This window comes from Aedes aegypti, chromosome 3, assembly GCF_002204515.2.
Source record: "Aedes aegypti strain LVP_AGWG chromosome 3, AaegL5.0 Primary Assembly, whole genome shotgun sequence".
In the NCBI taxonomy this organism is placed as follows: Eukaryota; Metazoa; Arthropoda; class Insecta; order Diptera; family Culicidae; genus Aedes; species Aedes aegypti.
In genome coordinates, this window is record NC_035109.1 from 190,664,244 (window position 1) to 190,684,418 (window position 20,175).

Here is a 20,175-nt window from a genome sequence, read left to right on the forward strand (position 1 = left end):
AATATATACTAATATTTACAACTCAATACTTAATTATAAATTGCGTTAAGGTGATTATAGAACAAAGCCACTCCTCAAATTTTCAAAAGCACAAGACTTGAGAACCAAACAGCTCTCACCGTTGAAAATTTACCCCATTAGTCACCACCAGCAAGCAAGCAGATTGATTGGTTTTCAACGCAAACTGTTGTCAGATTCTCCAGTCTTGTGCCCTTGTTTGGCTTCGTTTTATAATCACCTTAAGCTGAGTGTACGCCATCCAGTTTGGGGGCGGATTGACGGTATCGAAGTGGATTAAAAACAATTATAGGAGAACGTGTGGAAAATACATATGAACTACGCAGAATAAATCAGACCGATTTAGCATTGCTGCGCACTTCTAAAAGCATTTTATTTTTATTAAAATGTTTGATAATAGTAGAACGACAATGATCATCAGTTGATTTTCCACTACTGTTTTTTTTAAATCACAATTGTTATTTCTTTCCGTGCACGCGCTCGGGAAATGAATCTGGCCATGGTGCAACAACCGCGCTACATTCGATGAATCCTATGCGACAAAAATTGTCGGCGCTATCCGTCAAATTCGCTCACCAAAGCTATTTTGGTGACTTTAACATCACAGCTGCCTCAGCGTCGCGACGTCACGTATGTTTTGATATTTTTGACATTTTCCTTTGCCGGTACGATTTAAAGGGACCCATAATAAACAGTGCAGATGTTTTGCTAAGCGGCTTGTAATTTTTAGCAATCATTATTGTATAGTTATAGTTTAAATTTAATAAAGAGATTATTGTTTAACCTTGTCACTATAATAACTAAGCAGTATATTCCTAACTGTAATCTGTCCTAATGGACAAGACTGAGAAGAAATCGGCCAGCAAGTGCATAACGGAAAGTTGCAGAAACTATGGCATCACAACCAGGTATGCGTGTTAAAGCTCCACGTTATCGCTGAAGCATTCATGTAATCCATGGAACTATTTCAGACCGCATGCCAGCAATGGACTTTGGCTAGCAAGTCTCTTGTTCATGAGTCAAGCCGTCAACGTTTGGAACCGAGACAATCATTCTGTTACGCTCAACTACAAACGATCGACTATCGTAAGCTTCGGTCTTCTCTTGCATTCGATTCTGATATTCATATCATTGCGCTCCGGGAAATGCCAACGCCCAGGAGTAAAATTGCTCTATACCCTGTTTAGCATTGGAACAACCAGTAGCTTACTGATGGTGTGTTTGAAGGACAACGCCATCATTAGCTCAGTTAGCGCCATCCTGGTGGTGGTTTTATATGATAGCATTTATTTCCGACTGCTGAAGCAGATGCCCAAAAGCTTTACTCTAGGTGAAGCAACGGTAGTTGGACAGGGATTGACCATATTCGCATACTATGCCTTTCTGCAGCTACCGAGGGTCGTTCTTGATGCAAAGCCCTCCTCGGATCTGAATGTAATGCATCTTTTGTTGCAGGTTAGTAACAGATAAGCATTAACAAACTCAGTCATGGTGCTTCATTTACCAACGTTATCAAAAAACGCCATCAAAACTTAAAGCCAGCTTGTATAAAGAGTTTTTTCTTTTTATTTGAGTATATAACACTACAGCGGTCAAGTTCAGGGCTGTTACAAAAACTTAAAAATTTTATCCGCGGAAATCGCGACTTCTATAATTCGATCCGCGGAAAACAAAAAAAAACACTCAAATTTATTATGTCAATTAAGTACATGTTTACTCATGAAAAAAAAAACATTTTCGATACCTGAAGTAATTTTCTCAATCTTGACTTTACGCAAACCAAGCGCTAATTTTACTACGCATATTTTGCCAAACACTACGGGTAGTAAAAGGGGACTTTGATTAGCCATGAGACAGGTCTAAATTTGCGGAGCTTCATAGAGGAATAATTAAAAATGGAAGCCACGTTCAACTTTCCTCCAGCGAGTGACCTATCGATCAAATCTTCATTCCGAACACTTATTTGGTTCTTTAACCTTAGTAAGGACCTTGGGTCTTTTTCGACCCATTTCAAAATTCAAATCAATGTAACTTTTGACTGAAATAACCTAGCAATTTGAAACTTTCTGACAATTATTTTTTTGTGGGAAATTTTGTTTTTACAGAAACAAAAGTTCCCCTAGGGGAGCTTCCATAAAAAAGTTACAAATTGTGACTTAAGGTCGTTTTCGACCCGAAAATTCAAACAGCTCGCAAAAATCAGTGTGTTGACCGAATTTAGTTCTGTTGGGTTTAAATGAAGGGCACACATGTCTAGTTTCAGAAACCCTCCCGTAGATTCGGATTTGGTCACTGTGGCCACCGGGAATCTGCTACATATGAAAAAAAAGTCCCTTTAGAGACCCTTACTTTGACGACCTGTAGTTTTGTAACTCAACAAGTAATCTGAACCGTTCTCATATTGTTGAACAGGTATTCACGTGGACTGTGAATAGAGATTCTCAAATCGCTTAGTTATTCATACCCGGTTCCGGAAACCCGGAACATCCGAAAAGGAAGCTTCTATCGCAGTTCTGTATATGTAATTCACATCGGTGCTATTCGGTTGATGGATATTTTGGCATATTTTTTTTCTGTAATAAGGAACCAATTGCCGGCGCACATTCCCTGAAAAAATCGGTCCAGTAAGGACAATGCGGAACCGGTTCCTGGAGTCCCGGAAGGTGGCCAATCTGGACATTTCGATGAAATTACTCAGATTTAAACCCCAAAACCAAATGAATTGTGTCCAATTCTTAACGATTTTTTATGTTTGGATGTATTTTGCCGAAAGAATGAATGAATGGTTATTCTGGTCCTTTTGGAGCACCGGAATGGCCACCGGGAAACCCGTAATATGGGACCACAAAGTTTTAGCACCAAAAGTAGGCATGCGACGGCTCAATCTTCATGAGTTTGCATCCCTGTGACTCTGCTAGTTCAATTATTGATGAATGACCACTCTGGCTCGTTTTTACCACGAAATAACCCAGGAATGACCACCGGAGATACCCGTATTGTGGGACATTTCAGTGTTTGTACCAAAACTAGGCATGCGACGACTCAATCTTCATGAATACCTGTGACTTTTCAAGTTCAATTTTAGATGAATAATCACTCTGGCTAATTGTGACCGAAAATAAAACCTGAACTTCGTAGACACAGAACGAGTAACGATTCTACAGCGTAGTCGTCCAACCTGAAACCTGAGGACCTGAGTGGACTTTTGTTATTATTGTATGAGAAAAGTAACATGCCTGGAAAACCAGGAAGATTGACCCGTCAAATTTCTTGTTATGGTACGAAACCTAATGTACCCCACGATATGGGTTTCTTCGGTGGACATTCCTGGGTTATTTCATTGACAGCATGTCTAGTTTTGTGATAACACCGATGGTCATTCCTGGGGTTTGTCGGTGGTAATAATGAGTCAGAGTGGTTCATTCAACTAGAAGAGTCACAAGTATTATAAATCATGAAGAATGAGCCATCGCATGCCTACTTTCGGTACAACAATTTAAATATCGCATAGTACGGGTTTCTAAGGTGTAAATATTATATTATTTTGGTAGTACAGAAGAACCAAAGTGGTAATTTATCTATAATTGAACTAAAAATGTAACAGGTATTCAAAGTCATGAATATTGAGCCGTCGTATGCCTAGTTTTGGTAAAAAAACTGAAATATCCCACAATACGGGTATCTCCATTGGCCATTCCTGAATAATTTAGGTGGTCCCGAAGAGCCAGTGCTCATTCAGCTATAATTGAATAAGAAGTGTCACAGGTATTCAAAATCATAAAGAATGAGCCGTCGCATGCCTAGTTTTGGCACAAAAAATTAAATATACCACAATACGCACTCAAGAAAACAGCTCCCTGGAATACATGTGCAGTTGCACATACCTGGTTCGATTTAGCTATTTCATTATTTCCATTTGTATCATATAAGCAGTATATCATTAGCGAATACCTTACATTAGTGTGGCTCTTACATATCATTTGAGTCACATTTAACGTATGTGCAAGCTTTATACCGTTCAAAGCACATTGCGTAAACAAAAATGGCAGCTGGAAGGAAAGCTTTTCGCAGTTTCGCTCTGGAGTTGTGATTACTAGGAGGGTCCTTAACTGCAATAGAATATATATGACGTTAAAATGGAGAACATAGAGGATATGAATCGAAGAAAGTGTTGTGGTACCGGAAAAGGTAGCCAGCAACAATGCTACATGAAACGACACAACCAGGTAGACAATCATCACCTGATGACGATTGTCTACCAGACTGTATCGGTTGTACAGCTACCACAATATTTAATATATTATTTCATCGGAACCACTAACAAATTCCAACTTTTTAAAAGTTCGGAAGTTAGTTGTGATTTTATTCAGAATATCTCTGATCCATGAAGAAAATCACCCCTTCAAGTAATGTGTATCTTAAATGCATTCGATAAAAGTGAAACATGAAATGTATGTGTTAGGTCCATTGATTACATTTGAGTTAATCATGCTTTCAATGAAAAGAAACTTTGGCGATAGTGTATTGACTTCGCACATACTCTCCACGTGCAAACCCCCATTGCAAAAATCCATGTAGGTTGGCACATGAATCAAATAGGAACTTTATCTTGAGTGCGGGTATTTCCGGTGGTCATTCCTGGGTTATTTCGGTGGTCCAGAAGAACCAAAGTGGTCATTCATCAATAATTGAAATAGAAAAGTCACAGGTATTCAAAATCATGAAGATTGAGTCGTCGCATGCCTAGTTTTGGTACAAAAGCCTAAATATCGCACAACACGGGTATTTCCGCTGGCCATTCCTGTATTATTTCATGGTAACAATGAGCCAGAGTGATCATTCATCAATAATTGAACTAGAAAAGTCACAGGTATTCAAAACCATGCAAATTGAGCCGTCGCATGCCTAGTTTTGCACAAAAACATAAATGTCCCACAATACGGGGATTTCCGGTGGCCATTCCTGGGTTATTTCGCTGGGCCAGAAGAGCCAAAGTGGTCATTCATCAATAATTGAACTAGCAGAGTCACAGGTATTTAAAATCATGAAGAATGAGCCGTCGCATGCTTAGTTTTGGTACAAAAACTGATATGTCCCACAATATGGGTATTTCCGGTGGCCATTCCTGGGTTATTTTGGTAGGCTAGAAGAACCAAAGTGATCATTCATCAATAATTGAACTAGCAGAGTCACAGGGATGCAAAATCATGAAGATTGAGCCGTCGCATGCCTACTTTTGGTGCTAAAACTTTGTGGTCCCATATTACGGGTTTCCCGGTGGCCATTCCGGTGCTCCAAAAGGACCAGAATAACCATTCATTCATTCTTTCGGCAAAATACATCCAAACATAAAAAATCGTTAAGAATTGGACACAATTCATTTGGTTTCGGGGTTCAAATCTGAGTAATTTCATCGAATTGTCCAGATTGGCCACCTCCCGGGACTCCAGGAACCGGTTCCGCATTGACCTTAATGGACCGATATTTTCAGGGAATGTGCGCCGGCAATTGGTTCCTTATTACAGAAAAAAATATGCCAAAATATCCATCAACCGAATAGCACCGATGTGAATTACATATACAGAACTGCGATAGAAGCTTACTTTTCGGGTGTTGCGGGTTTCCGGAACCGAGTATAAATAACTAAGCGATTTAAGAATCTCTATTCACAGTCCACGTGAATACCTGTTCAACAAGATGAGGACGGTTCAGATTACTTGTTCAGTTACGAAACTACAGGCCGTCAAAGTAAGGGTCTCTAAAGAGACTTTTTTCATATGTAGCAGATTCCCGGTGGCCACAGTGACCAAATCCGAATCTACGGGAGGGTTTCTGAAAAAAGACATGTGTGCCCTTCATTTAAGCCCAACAGAACTAAATTCGGTCAACACACTGATTTTTGCGAGCTGTTTGAATTTTCGGGTCGAAAACGACCTTAAGTCACAATTTGTAACTTTTTGTTAGGGACTAAGAAAGGTTAAATCTATACTCATAAAAATTCATGATTTTGCTTTGATATACCGTCCCCGTAAGTAGTCACGAGGTTTACGAAGGCAAATTTTGGGAATCACAGAAAAATGTTCAATTCAAACTGTTCGGGGCGTTGATCTCGTGGACTGTAATTTCGGTGGTGCCCAAGTTGCTGTATGGACTCAGCGTGAGGAGAATCCTTGGGGGTTTCGGCTAAGCGAATTGGCTAAGTCAAGAAAAAACACTTTAATCACTTTCTGACTACTGTATTGAACAAAACTTTAACTTGACATCAGTGATGGCATTTCACCAGTGTGTAGCACTAGTGTGTAAGTGAATCTGTCTAACTGAGGAGCAATCAGTCGCTCCACATGCGAGAAAATACATACACTCACTGTGGTGAACCACGTATTCAAGAGCGCGCGAGTTCGAGTGTGGTGAGAGCAAAGAGAAATCAGAAACTCACCACACTGGTGAAATGAATTTTGCGCGCGCTCTAGATCTCTCAGTCCGGCGAACTCACCAGTGTTATCCACGCCAGTGCGGCACTGCAGTGCATGGCATGGCTGGTGAGCGCACTATTCTATGCTCGGTGATATGTAAATTTCCTGCTGGGCGCGAACAATATTTCGCGTTAATGTGAAGTACGGAAATTGCAACGTGTAACCTGTTTTGTTCCCACACGCAAGCGGTGTTGCATTTAAAACCAAAAGGGGAGTTTCTTCGCTGAATGTTGACTTACAATGGTTTATTATTATAACATTAAATATCTCTTTGGACGCATCCTCAGCATAGGGTTTCATACGACATGTTGAGCTCTAGTAACTAGTAAGCACCGCGGCATTCCCCTTCATTCTTATATGAGTTAATATTGAGGTGCTTAATCAAACTCAAATTGTTCTTTTCTGAAGCATTTGCAGATTGAAAATTAGGGCGATTGTGCGATTTTGGGAACTTATACCGTCGACGGATATAGTAATGGAATATTCTAATACCAGTCGCATCGTGTTATACACATCACTAGTGTGACAGTGCAATTTCTGAACGTTCGATTACTCTTGATATAATCCTTCAAAGCATTACTGAATTTCTTGGTGCCAAAAGTTACCCGAGGAGAAAAGAATAACTCGCAATAACGCATGCATACCATATTTTGGTATCATATCGCAATTAGGTATTGTTCAGTTATCAATACCTCATTTTGGTATTATAATGGCATTTCAAAGAAATGTTTAAAGCACTTAAAAATACTTCATTTTGGTATTCGATAGCTATTGAGGACTGCTGGAGGTATTGAACTATTATTGAATAATTTCACTTTTATATGAAAATCCATCAAGTATTATTTAGGTATTACAATACATTATCAGTTTGGTATTTGTAGAATATGCAGAAGGTATTATTTGAGGTATTTTACCTCTTTTGCAGGGCTCATTCATACCTCATTCAGGTTGTAAGTATTGGAAATTATCTGGTATGGAATACCTCAACTTGGTATTCAGTAGTTATTTTCTTCTGCCCGGGTACCATAACAAATTGAGATCTCTTGGACAAGCAGTTAATTTTATACAAATCAAAAAAAACTTGAACATAACGGCATTTAACATTGTTCATAGAAAAGCAAACTTTTTGTAGTGTTATCACTATTTAAAAATTGTATGATGAATTGTCTATAATGTATATAGCCTTCATAGCTATACAAAAAGCGGGAACTCATGCATTATAAACCATTTGTTTTTATCGAGTAAGCGATCACTCTATTGAAATCTAAGTTATGTAAACATAATTTTGCTGGATAATCATTATAATTGCTAATGTATCATTATCAAATGAGGAACAAATAGATTACTTAAAAACATATCAAAACTGCATCAAGAATTGGAGCTAACTGATGTATTTCCGAAATGTGCCTACGGCAAATTCTGATGATCATGGGTGACACTGCCATCGTGGCAGTATGGATAGATACCCGAGGAGGAACGAATAACTCTCACGTAACGATGCATACCATATATACCATTTCAGTAGTCAATGCAACTTGGTATAATTATGATATTGAAAAAAAAAAATGTTGAAAACGATTAAAAATATCTCATTGCGGTTTTCGACAGATATTAAAGGCGGCTTGAGGTATTGAACTACTATTGAAAATTTTCTATGTAAAATATTCCTATATCAAAAACCTTTATGTATTATGATTTAATTATCAGTTTCATACCTTATTCAGTTTGTGAATTTTGGAAATTATCTGATATGGAATACCTTAGTTTGGTGTTCAGTAGCAATTTCCTCTTCTGCTCGGGTGCAGATATTGTTGGATTTATATGACAAATTTCCGTGTCATTCAAGAGTGACTAAATGGCAGAGCGGTAGCCTATATGATTAGCTATCTGATGATCATTGCGTGGAAATATATATCTACTTGTTTTATCTAAATTATCGAAATTATAGAAAGCACCAAACGAACTCGTCTGAACTGGAATATACGAATATGGCCTGGTGCCAAAAATGGTGGGGTGGTGCCAAAAATGGAGCATGCCAAAAATGGAGCATGCCAAAAACGGAATCCCACTGCATTTTCAAAATTTGAAATTCTATCATTTGAGGGGTTTATAAGCAAAGGGGTGGAAGTGATAAAAATTTGTTTTTAAGAAAAACGAGTTTTAAGTGTTTGCAGCAATTTCTCATTCCATACAAATTTTATGAGAGCCAAAAATCAAATCTACGAATTATGTTGTTTTTTTTCTGTTTAACGGAAAAATCATCTAAAATACCGCAAAAAAAAAGCTTGAAAACAGTAACCTAAAATCGAAATCGATCAAAATGCCACTTACACCCTTTATACTTGCGTTTGGGCCCCTCACAGTAACTTAAAATCGAAATCGATCAAAATGCCACTTACACCCTTTATACTTGCGTTTGGGCCCCTCATTTTCCATCATTCAGAGACAGAGTGTTTTTTATCAATAAAAAAATAGAACAAACAACGGGACAGCTATGAGAAGAATCTTTAAACTCTTCACGGGCCGTACAAAATGACGCCGCGGGCCGTACGTTCGGCAGCTCTGACATGGAACTTTTATTAATCGTATTTTTGATCTTAGAAGCATAACAAAGGATGATCGTAATTCAAATGTTTGGATATTACATGGGTAATATTCAAACATTTGAGTTATGATTGTCCTTTGTTATGCTTGTAAGATCAAAAATATGTTTTGATTATTAAAAGTTGTGTCCAGAATTATAGTAGTGAAAGCCAATTTTCAAACAAAATGCTCTATTTTGGCATGTTGTTACTAAGTTTTCCTATGAGTGATTGATATAAATTTTTGGCGGAGAACTACAAACATTCTCAATTCCAGTATCACAAAATTTAAAAAAAAATCATCGTAGTGGTTAAAAAGTTGAGCAACATGTGAAATACTCAAAATAATTTCTCAAAATAAGTTCCTTTTTGTAAATTTTTGTTCAGCAACATTTTTATAAAAATTGGTTTGTTCATAAGTGTATAGTTAGGGTGAAAATTGTTTAAACGATGAGTAATGAAAAATTCAATAACTCATAATACTGCAAATATTCTTATTATGAAAACTACTTGTATTTTGAGCGATTTCACTGTGCTTAACTTTTTAATCAATACTGTAAAAAAATAATTGTGATAATGAAATTGATGATATTTGTAGTACTCTGCCAAAATTTCATGCCGATTGCTCATAGGGAAACAATTTTACAACATGCCAAAGTTGAGCATTTTGTATGAAAATCGATTTTCACTACTACTATTCTGAACACAACTGTAAATGTTTAAAATTATTTTTCCTGGAAACATTCAAAGAGGTACAAATTCATATTATCTTGGAACATTTACTTCGAGAAGCTTCATTATGTTGTCTGGTATTGGAGCATACCTTTTAACATTGGTTATATTGATACTAAAATACAGCGGAAGAATTCTCAACAATAATCTCAGATTTATTTTTGTGGTAACAATGCCGAAAAATATGCAAAGATATCTAATAAACATTTCACATTAGAACATTGATTTGATTTTTCATGTTATTTTTATTTGGCTCAACTTCCATACGAGGAACTATAATTATAATAGGTTGCACTATGCCGAAGATTGGGCGGGTATTTAATCGTCTACTGTAAGTAGTAACACTTCAGTACGTACAAAAATACCTGTGTGGTCAACGGGTTGTCCTACCCACGATTCAACAACAAAAAAAAACGAGATCAGCAGAGAGCATGAAAAATAAATTAAACTTTTTATCATCTGTCCAATATACATACAAATTCGATCAATGTCGTATTCATTTTTTTAGAGGATAGAAGAAACGATATGGTTTTTCATTGTATTGTTGTGAGAATTGAGAATATCTATAGTGAAAACCCTGGGAAACTAACTAAAATAATTACTACAAGAAACGTTTTTAGCCAGTTAAAACATAAATTGAGCAATCGTCTATGGAATTTCTAATCAATGAATTGTTTCTTAAAACATCTACGGCTAATCCTGTATGTGTTCTGTGACAACTTACCTTGAACATTCCTCGAAGTAATTCTTGAGAAGTTTCTGGAAAATCCTTCGAGAATTATCGAAAGATTATTGAAAAATCTTTGGATATAGTAATGGAATATTCTAATACCAGTCGCATCGTGTTATACACATCACGAGTGTGACAGTGCTAGCAATTTCTGAACGTTCGATTACTCTTGATATAATCCTTCAAAGCATTACTGAATCTCTTGGTGATTTTCAGAGCAATTCAAGTAGAATTCTCGCAGCACACTCTCTAGAAGCTCTTGGCTGATTCAGAATTGCCGTAAAATTACTAGAAGAAGTTATTAGTTAATTTCTAGAAATGATTTGATTAAATTCCTATCGATATTTTGTGGCATCATTCTTAAATCCATTTGGTAATTATTCGTGTTACTTCCGTACAAAGATAAATAAACTTCACAAATTCACGTAATTTTTGCTGTTGATCCATTTGTTATAAAGGATTAGTTGAGCGAATAAGAACAACCTCACGGGTTGTAAAGGCAAGCAGTTTTAATTTTTGTCAAATTTGTTTACTAAAATTGATTTAAAAAGTTTAAAAAGAATAAAGTTGGTATTGACTTAAAAAAATTAAAAGTTGGTGTTACTTTAATTTTCCTCTAGATATTTTTTCACTAACTCTCCCAGTTCTTGCTCTAGGAGATCTTCCAAAGATTTCTACAGAATTTCTTTCGAGGAAATGCACAAAGAATTATTCCAGAGTTAAAAATAAATAGCTTTTTCTAGAAACTCTGCAAGAAATCCTCCGCTTGTTCATGTGGATTCCTTCAAGAATTCATCTATGTTTCCTCCCAGAAAACCCACAATTCCTTGAGATTTCACCCAAGTATCACTCCTGCAGTTATTCCAAACATTTTTCAAAAAGTTTCTCAAAAAAATCCCATGCAATCTTCAAGAGTTTATTTAAGTTTTCACACCAGTTAATACTACACACTTACACTAACACTCTCTTGAAAAAATTTTTTTTTGTGAAATTCAGATGATTTCTGAAAATATTTTTGGAGAAATTTAATTTCTGTGGTCCTCCTTGGGAAAATCCAAGTATAAATCTTTTGGAAGCCTAAACAAAATTCTTTGAGAAATTCCTTAGGAAATTTATCGGAGAATTTCCGTAGGAAAATTATCGGAGAAACTCCTTAGGAAAATTATCGGAGAAATTCCTCGGGAAAAAAATCCTTAAAGAACTCGTTTAAAAATTTCCGGAGTAATAACTTAACACGAATACTTGAATAAATTTTGTGATGAATTTTTAGAGAAAAATATGAAAAAAGGCACATCCAGTAATACTTATCGTCACAAGGAATTCTCAAAAAAAAAAAATCTTAGATCTAAGAGAAATGTCTGCTCTGATGCTATGAAGAATTAAACTCTTATCTCCTGACTCCTATTAGGTTTCGTTTGATTTTCTTGGATCCTATTTGGTATTACTTCAGTCTCGGTTTTTGTCCGTTTAAGGCTCTTTTTTCATGCACTCACTTGCTACTAGCCCTGTAAAAACGAAAAGTCTTCTAAAATTATATTATTTTTCTGTTGAGCGGAGAAATCACATGAAAATATCGTTAGAACGCTTGGAAATAGTAGATTTCCTCAACTCATCTAAAATCCGACCAAAATATCACTAACTTCCCTTTGCTTTCACGCCCCTCAAATAAAGTAACTTTCAATTTCCAGTCTAGGATTCCATGGGATTAAATTTTATCTTAGCTCCATGTGCTCAAAATATTTTCCAACATTTGTCCTACCCACGGTTTCGAACGTGGCCGCGGTTCTGGTACGATGCATGTGGATAAGCTCGCTTAAACGACGTGGTGGAGCTTCAACCTACTGCGCGACAACCGGAAGGATAACAACAATAGCATCGTGTTATAACATTGACTTATCCGCATTTTCCCCAAATTCCTTGCGATGAATGATAAGACACCGCAATGTTATCTTCCATAAAGATTTACTTAAAAGTGAGCAAAACTTCGGTTGTGCCATATCTTAGGAGACGGCTGCGTTTCCGCAAATATCTAAACTTCCGGTGCCGCGCCCTGCCATAAAAACTGCATCGCTAAAGAGAGAGACTCTATCGATGTACAACACATTAGGGGGTGTTTTAGATAATGTACGCATGTACATGCATCTATATCATAACATCCATTTAATATTTAATAAATATAATGGGTATCTAAACATTCCAATGACGTTTTAAATCCATCACATCAGTGAACACTTCAGTGCGAAACGTAGAGCTCGCTCTGCAGTGCTCACCTTGGTGCTCACTGTGGTGAACAAAATACGCTCACCGTAGAGAATCGTCGGTGCTCTTTAATTACACCCTAGTGCATGCTAGTATTGAGTGATACAAGTGATCATCTCTTCTCCCTTAGTCATTGCGCTCACCATGTCAGCGGTGGTGAATATTAACTTGTGAGTGTGCTCTCACTCTGAAATCAATAGTGCGAGTAACAATACGCACCGCTCTCCCTCACACTGAGGAAAATGCCATCACTGCTTGACATTAATTCACTTTCTTCTCTTGGTGTTGGTCATTCCACTCGTTGAAAAATACTGATGATGTTTCTCCTTCGCTTGTCCTTTTTGTTGCGTGCTGGAGCCTGTTTTGCAAACGAGTCTCCACGCATCTCGGTGGAGGTAGATTTTCTGCGCATAGTTTCGTGGAATTTTCCATCCTGTGGTCTCCTCGCTTTGCGCACAGGATGATGTGTGGAGAGGCGATTGCACGTTGCCAGATTTGCGTAGGCTTCGTCGGGGGTACGCAAATTGGCTCGAATGATAGTTCTTGCGTACGCAACATACACCCCCCCGGTGGACCATCGGTTCAATTATTGGCTGTATCTAGTTGGGTGATTATCTTCGATGGGCAAAATTGATAACTTCGTGATGGCACGACGAAATGTTGTTCCTTCGCTGTACACATCCACAGCTCGTACCAAGTTATCTGGTCCCGGATACACAGCAGTTACACGGCCAAGCTTCCAATGCAGTGGTGGTTGATTCTTGTCTTGGAGAAGAACAATCATACCTGGTCGCATGTTTGCGATCTCCATACGGTTTTTCTTCCTTGGCTGCAATCTTGACAGATAGTCTCTGGACCAGGCTCGCCAAAAATGTTCACGCATTAATTGCATGTGCTGCCAACGGGTCAATCGGCTGATCTTCACGTCGGTGTAGGTTGGCTCAGGAATTGCCGTCATCGGACGGCCAATCAAGTAATGCGATGGCGTAATCACCTCGGGATCTGCAGGGTCGTTGTAAACGGTAAATAGTGGGCGTGAGTTGAGTATTGCTTCAATCTCACACAGCACCGTAACCATTTCCTCAAACGTCAGCTTAACGTTTCCAATTACTCGTTTCAGGTGATTTTTCGTGCTTTTAACGGCGGCCTCCCATAGACCGCCGAACTCCGGTGCATCTGGCGGAATGAATTGCCACTCCATTTCCTTGGATTGACAATATCGGATGATGCGATTGACTTCGTGCTCCTTCTGAAAACAGTTCGTAGAGATGATGTAGTTCGTGTTGAGCACCTCTGAAGTTGGTTGCATTATCGGAGTGCATTTCCGATACGATTCCACGGCGGCTGACAAAACGTTGCAAAGCTGCGATGAAAGCGTCGGTGGTCAGATCTGACACCAACTCAAGATGCACAGCCTTAGTGGACATGCAAACGAATACTGCGATGTACGCTTTCACCACCTTCGGTCGATACGATCCTTGCTTTATCAGCATCGGGCCAGCGTAATCAACGCCAGTAACGCTGAACGGCGGCGATGGAGTCACTCGTTGTTTCGGTAGCTCTCCCATCAACTGGGAAACGTCAGATGGATTCGTTCGGAAGCACTTCACACACGATCGGATTACCTTTCGTACTGTCGATCGGGCATTCAACAACCAAAATCGTTGCCTCAGTGCAGACAACAATCCAGCTGGTCCTACATGCAAATGCTCCTCGTGCAATGCTCGTACCAGCAACTCTGTTACTGTATTCTTGTTTGGCAAGATGATTTGATGCTTCGCTACTTCAGGTAGTCGTGATTGTGTGAGTCTTCCACCAACTCGTAGTAGATTTTCATCGTAGATTGGATGCAGATCTTGTAAACGCTTGCACCTGGTGTTGGTTTCGATTCGGTGTATCTCGTCGCTCAGTTCCACATGTTGAACAACACGCAAAATAACTACCATTGATTGTCGTAGCTCACTGACGGTCAAGTGTCGTTGCAGAATACGCTGAGTTGTCTTCTTATGGGTGTTGTTCTTGAAGCGTAGAACCCAAGCGATGACTCGTTGCAACTTGCGAAAGGAACTATACTTCGTAAGCTCCGGATGCTGCTCCTCGAATGAAGCCATCGTTATTATGGCTGCTGGTTTCAATTCTGGCAATTCGCTGTCGGGGATGTCTTCAGGTGTCTCGATGTTGAAAACCGGCTCGTTGAGGAATGGAGGACCATCCCACCATAGACCACTGGTGACCAAATCGACGGAAGTTTTTCCCCTTGAAACAATATCCGCAGGATTGGATAATGATCGGATATAATTCCACGTAAGTCCTTCGGTGAGACGTTGAATCTCGGCGACGCGATTGCGGACAAACACTTCCAGTTGGCCGGGATGCTTTTTAGCCAAGCCAAAACTATTTCGCTGTCGGACCATAAAATCACTCGATGGAATTTAGTCGGGATGGCAACCAGGACTCTTTCCAATAAGCGAGCTAGCAAGAGGGCGGCGCACAGTTCCTTGCGTGGGATGGATACGTCGCGCAATGGTGCCACCTTGGATTTGCTGGTTAGCAAACGCGATATGGCAGAACCGTCGGACTGGGATGCTGCGAATGTAGATGCATGCTCCAAATGCCACATTGGAGGCATCAGCAAAACCGTGCAGCTCGAACCTAACAGCTTCGTTGACGGTGACTTGACGTGGTATCGGGAAATCTTTCAGCAACGGTAGCGGACTGCTTCAGTCTGATCCACTGTTGTTCGGTGTCGTCATCGAGTGGATCGTCCCACCCTTTCTGTGTTCGCCAAAGTTGTTGCACAAGCAATTTAGCGAGAACGATGGTAGGTGCAAACAGTCCAAGTGGGTCGAAAAGTTTCGCTACTTCGGAGTAGATGATTCGTTTCGTTGTTCTGCATCGTTGACTGCTATTGTCATTGGAACTTGGGATTCCAGCTGGTAGCAATTCATCTGTCGATGGATCCCATAGTAAGCCAAGAATTTTGATTACCTGGTTGATGTCGTTGTCTTCGATGTTCTTCGTTTGTTCCCGTTCGGCTTCAGGAATGCGGTCAAGAAGCTCCGGTGAATTGGAGCACCATTTGTGGATTGGAAACCCACCTTTCGCCAGCATGCCTTTCAGCTGGCGCTGCGCATCGATGGCTTCCTCCAGCGTGTCTGTACCCGACAGGATGTCGTCAACATAACAATCGTTCGTTACAATCTCTGCAGCCATGGGAAAATCTTGACGTTCGTCTTCGGCGAGTTGATTCAAGCACCTTGTTGCTTGGAAAGGTGCAGATGCAGTTCCGTAAGTGACCGTAGTCAATTCCAGAACTCTCAGTGGCTTCGTCGGGTCGTCTCTCCAGAAAATTCGCAGGAATCTGGAGTCGTCGTGATGCATTCGGATTTGCCGGTACATTTTTGAAATATCGGCCGAAAAACGTACCTGCGCATCCGAGCTCGTAGCAGAATATCGTAAAGTTCGCTCTGCACCACCGGTCCCACCAGCAAAACTTCGTTGAGGGATAAGTGGTCTTCGGCTGATTTGGCACTCGCATCAAATACCACCCTACACTTCGTCGTGGAGCTGCTAGGGCGGAGAACTGCGTGGTGTGGCAAATAGTATGTCTTCCTACCGACATCGTCGTTGGTTTCGTCAACCTCCCGGCAGTGACCGAGATGTTGATATTCCTGGATGAAGTTGACATACTGCGTCTTCAGGTCGGGATTTCGTTGCAGCCTGTTCTCCAGCATGTAAAAACGCTTTAATGCCAAAGAACGACAGCTGTCCAATTCACCAACGTTGTTCTTCATCGGTAGTCGGACTGTGAACCTGCCATTAGGTTCTCGGTTGTACGTAGACATGAAATGTTGCTCACACTGTTGCTCTTCGGATGACATCGCTATGGCGTTCGGTACTTCTTCCACTTCCCAAAATTTGTGGATCGAATCGGCGATATCTTCAATCGATGCCACTTGCGAATAGCGGATGTCCTCCAATGACGCATCGGTTGGAATAGCACCTGCTATGAGCCACCCAAAGTGCGACTCTCGTAGCTCTGGCAGGTGTTCGTCGATGATGATGTGCCCTGGTTTCAATAGTCGGAAGAACAGCTCTGCTCCGATCAGCATGTCAATGCTATCGGCCCGGAAGAATTTCGGATCGGCTAGTTGGATACCAACAGGAATGTTCCAACTTGACGTGTCGATGGACTTGCACGGGATTGTGCCAGTAACTTTTGGTATTACCAAGCATTCCAGCTTGGCGCGGAAATCGCTGCAACGAGACTGCACACTCACCTCTATCTTGTCACGAGCAGTCGTTCGGATGTTGTTGATGCCGGCTATCGGCACACCGGCGGGCTGTCTTTGGATGCCAAGGGAATTGGCCATCTTCTCGCTGATGAAATTCACCTGGGAGCCACTGTCCAGGAGAACGCGGCACTTCTGCTGTTGTCCGTTTTCGTCACTCACCAAGATGACTGCGGTGAGCAACAACACTGTCTTCGGTGACTGCATTCCCTGACACGAGCAACTGGTGGACAAGGATTGCTCGCTTTTTTGAATCGGATTCGATGCGGATGGAACAGGTGCACTAGCCTGCTTCGGCTCGTCGAGAATTGTTGAAATTGCATTCAGGTTGGACTTCGTCGTCATGTTGGGGCTGTCGTCATGAAGTTGAGTGTGGTGACGTCGCTGACACTTCCGACAGGATTTCGACGACGGACAATCCTTCGATCGATGCCCCTTCCGTAGGCAATTGAAGCAAACACCAGCTGCCTTTACCTTCTCCATTCTTTCATTGGCGGACAGTGCGTTCAACTTGTTGCATTGGAAGTTCAAGTGAGAACCACTGCAAAAGTCGCACCTGTCCGTCGTTTCCTGGCTCGATGTTGCTGCTGCATGCGCTTGCTGGTTGACTTGCTTCGGCTTCGGCGTAGGCGGTTTCGTGTTGGCGTTCATATTGGTTGTCGTCATTGAACGGGCGACTTCCCATCTTTCCAGCACCTTGCACTGGGATTTGAGGAAGTCTACCGTTTCCTTGTATTTCGGCAGATCGGTCGTCGTCGCAAGAGATTGCTCCCATTGCAACCTCGTTGAATCGTCAAGGGCGGCTGAGAGTAGGTAAACCACCACCAGCTCGGACACTCCTGTTAGTGGCTGGTTTTGGTATTCCAAACTCTCTACGTGCTTCGTACATTCGTCGACCAGTTGTTGAAGCTGCTTGCTGGATCGCGATGCCATCTTCTTCAGCGATAAGAGCCCACGGATGTGAGTCTCCACTATCATTCGTTGATTCTCGTAGCGGTCGGTTAGGATTCGCCATGCGTGGGCGTAATCTCCTTCGTTCAGCGTCTTCGCGTCGAGTACTCCAGCAGCTGCTCCTACCAGTGCCTTGTCCAGGTGGTACAGCTTCACTGCATCCGAATCCCGAGAAAGCGAAATGACGTCTTGGAACATAGCCTTGAACTTTGGCCAGTTCGCGTAGTCGCCATCGAAGGTTGGAATTGGCGCTTTCAGCGGCTGCTGATGGATGACCACTTGCGGCGCAGGATTGGCTTGTCGATCCATAATACGCTTCTTCATTCCGGCAAACGTCAGGTTGTACAGAGCTTCGAATCGTACATAAGCTCCTTCTTCTTGTTCCATTGCGTCGTCCGGGATAATCGCTATTATCTGACTGTGGAAGCCAGAGAATTCCGTGTACGCCGACTGCAAATTGCACAGCAAACCTTCCAGTTCTGGCAATCCGAGTTGGCGATCTAATGATTCCTGGATGCGGAACACTTTATTCAGCACATGATGTCGTTGGCGTGATAATGCTTTAATTCGCACCATCATTTCACTGTCGGCAGCTATCTCCATCTGGTGCTCGTTGGAATCGCTCTCACTTTGCTGCTGTCGTTGCACACGAAAATTCACAACGTCGGCAGGATCGGTCGTCCCCTTCGCAGGAGAATGTTCTAGCGGCATTTTCGTTCAGGGTTTTACACTCACTGTCTTCCAAGAAGCTCGATTATTCTCGGCTTCTTTCGCGCACTTTTCTGCTTCACTGATCGGCGTTTCGATGCAAGCGGCACTGCTTGCTGGTTGGTCGGCAATTTCTCCTCACACCTTCGGGACAGCAATCGGGAACCACAATCCGGCTCGAAGGACCAATGTTCGGGGCGTTGATCTCGTGGACTGTAATTTCGGTGGTGCCCAAGTTGCTGTATGGACTCAGCGTGAGGAGAATCCTTGGGGGTTTCGGCTAAGCGAATTGGCTAAGTCAAGAAAAAACACTTTAATCACTTTCTGACTACTGTATTGAACAAAACTTTAACTTGACATTAATTCACTTTCTTCTCTTGGTGTTGGTCATTCCACTCGTTGAAAAATACTGATGATGTTTCTCCTTCGCTTGTCCTTTTTGTTGCGTGCTGGAGCCTGTTTTGCAAACGAGTCTCCACGCATCTCGGTGGAGGTAGATTTTCTGCGCATAGTTTCGTGGAATTTTCCATCCTGTGGTCTCCTCGCTTTGCGCACAGGATGATGTGTGGAGAGGCGATTGCACGTTGCCAGATTTGCGTAGGCTACGTCGGGGGTACGCAAATTGGCTCGAATGATAGTTCTTGCGTACGCAACACAAACATTTTGTTGGACAAACAAAATCAGTTTTCCAATTCCTTGATTTTTCCCGGATGCTCATACAATTGAAAACGGATGTCAAAATTATCCTGCGACTTGATATTTTAGTTATCTTTATACAAAATGTTAATATTTGGAGGACTTCATTTAACTTACTTATAAATTATTTTTGAATAAATTTTATAAAATACTGTGAGCTCAGAACGGTTTGAAATTCGAAAGATTTGGACAAAAATATACATACAAGTTATTTGTCGAAATATCTAAAAGGAATTCCCTCCCCTTGGTTCAGGTATCAGGTATCAGCAGGCCGGCTCCAGAGGCACGTTCCCCGCCATTTGGGAGATTTGTGCCATCGCCATATTTGAGCCTATTTCATCATCTACCCGATGGGAGAGGAAAGGGAAGGGAAAGATGGGAGGAAATAGGAGTGGGGTCCCTTGAAGAGGGAAAATCGCATAAGCGAATTGAGAGCATGTAGCTCCATACCACAATGGGTTCGAACAGCGCCCTAAAAAGGACACTGCAAAACGCATGAGCGTAAAGAGAGTCTATAGCTCATTACCACAGCGAGTTAAGAATAACAGAATGTCCTGAAGATTCAGGTTTCTGAAATCAGTTTCACTGAATAAGTGTTAACCAAGTAGTTGGAATCGCAATTACGCGAAGATTGGATAGTTACATATCAGGTGAGAAGAAGTTCCATAATCGGAATCACAACTATCACACACAAATGTATCAACACACTGAATATTTGCCATGTGATAGTTGAG

At 41.0% G+C, this 20,175-nt stretch overlaps 2 protein-coding genes across 3 annotated transcripts in view; both read left to right on the top strand.

Moving 5' to 3' along the window:
* Window positions 1–20,175, top strand: part of LOC5568851 (arrestin domain-containing protein 17) — a 156,085-nt gene that overhangs the window by 84,042 nt on the left and 51,868 nt on the right. The window lies entirely within an intron of this gene.
* Window positions 655–20,175, top strand: part of LOC5568847 (dolichol kinase) — a 38,268-nt gene continuing 18,747 nt past the window's right edge. Inside the window, exons 1-2 of one of the 2 annotated variants that reach the window (XM_001652515.2) lie at window positions 655–926; window positions 990–1,473. In XM_001652515.2, coding sequence (XP_001652565.2) covers window positions 853–926; window positions 990–1,473 — 558 coding nt within the window. In that variant the 5' untranslated portion in view covers window positions 655–852. The remainder of the gene's footprint in view (window positions 927–989; window positions 1,474–20,175) is intronic. The other variant, XM_021851066.1, reaches the window with a different exon arrangement.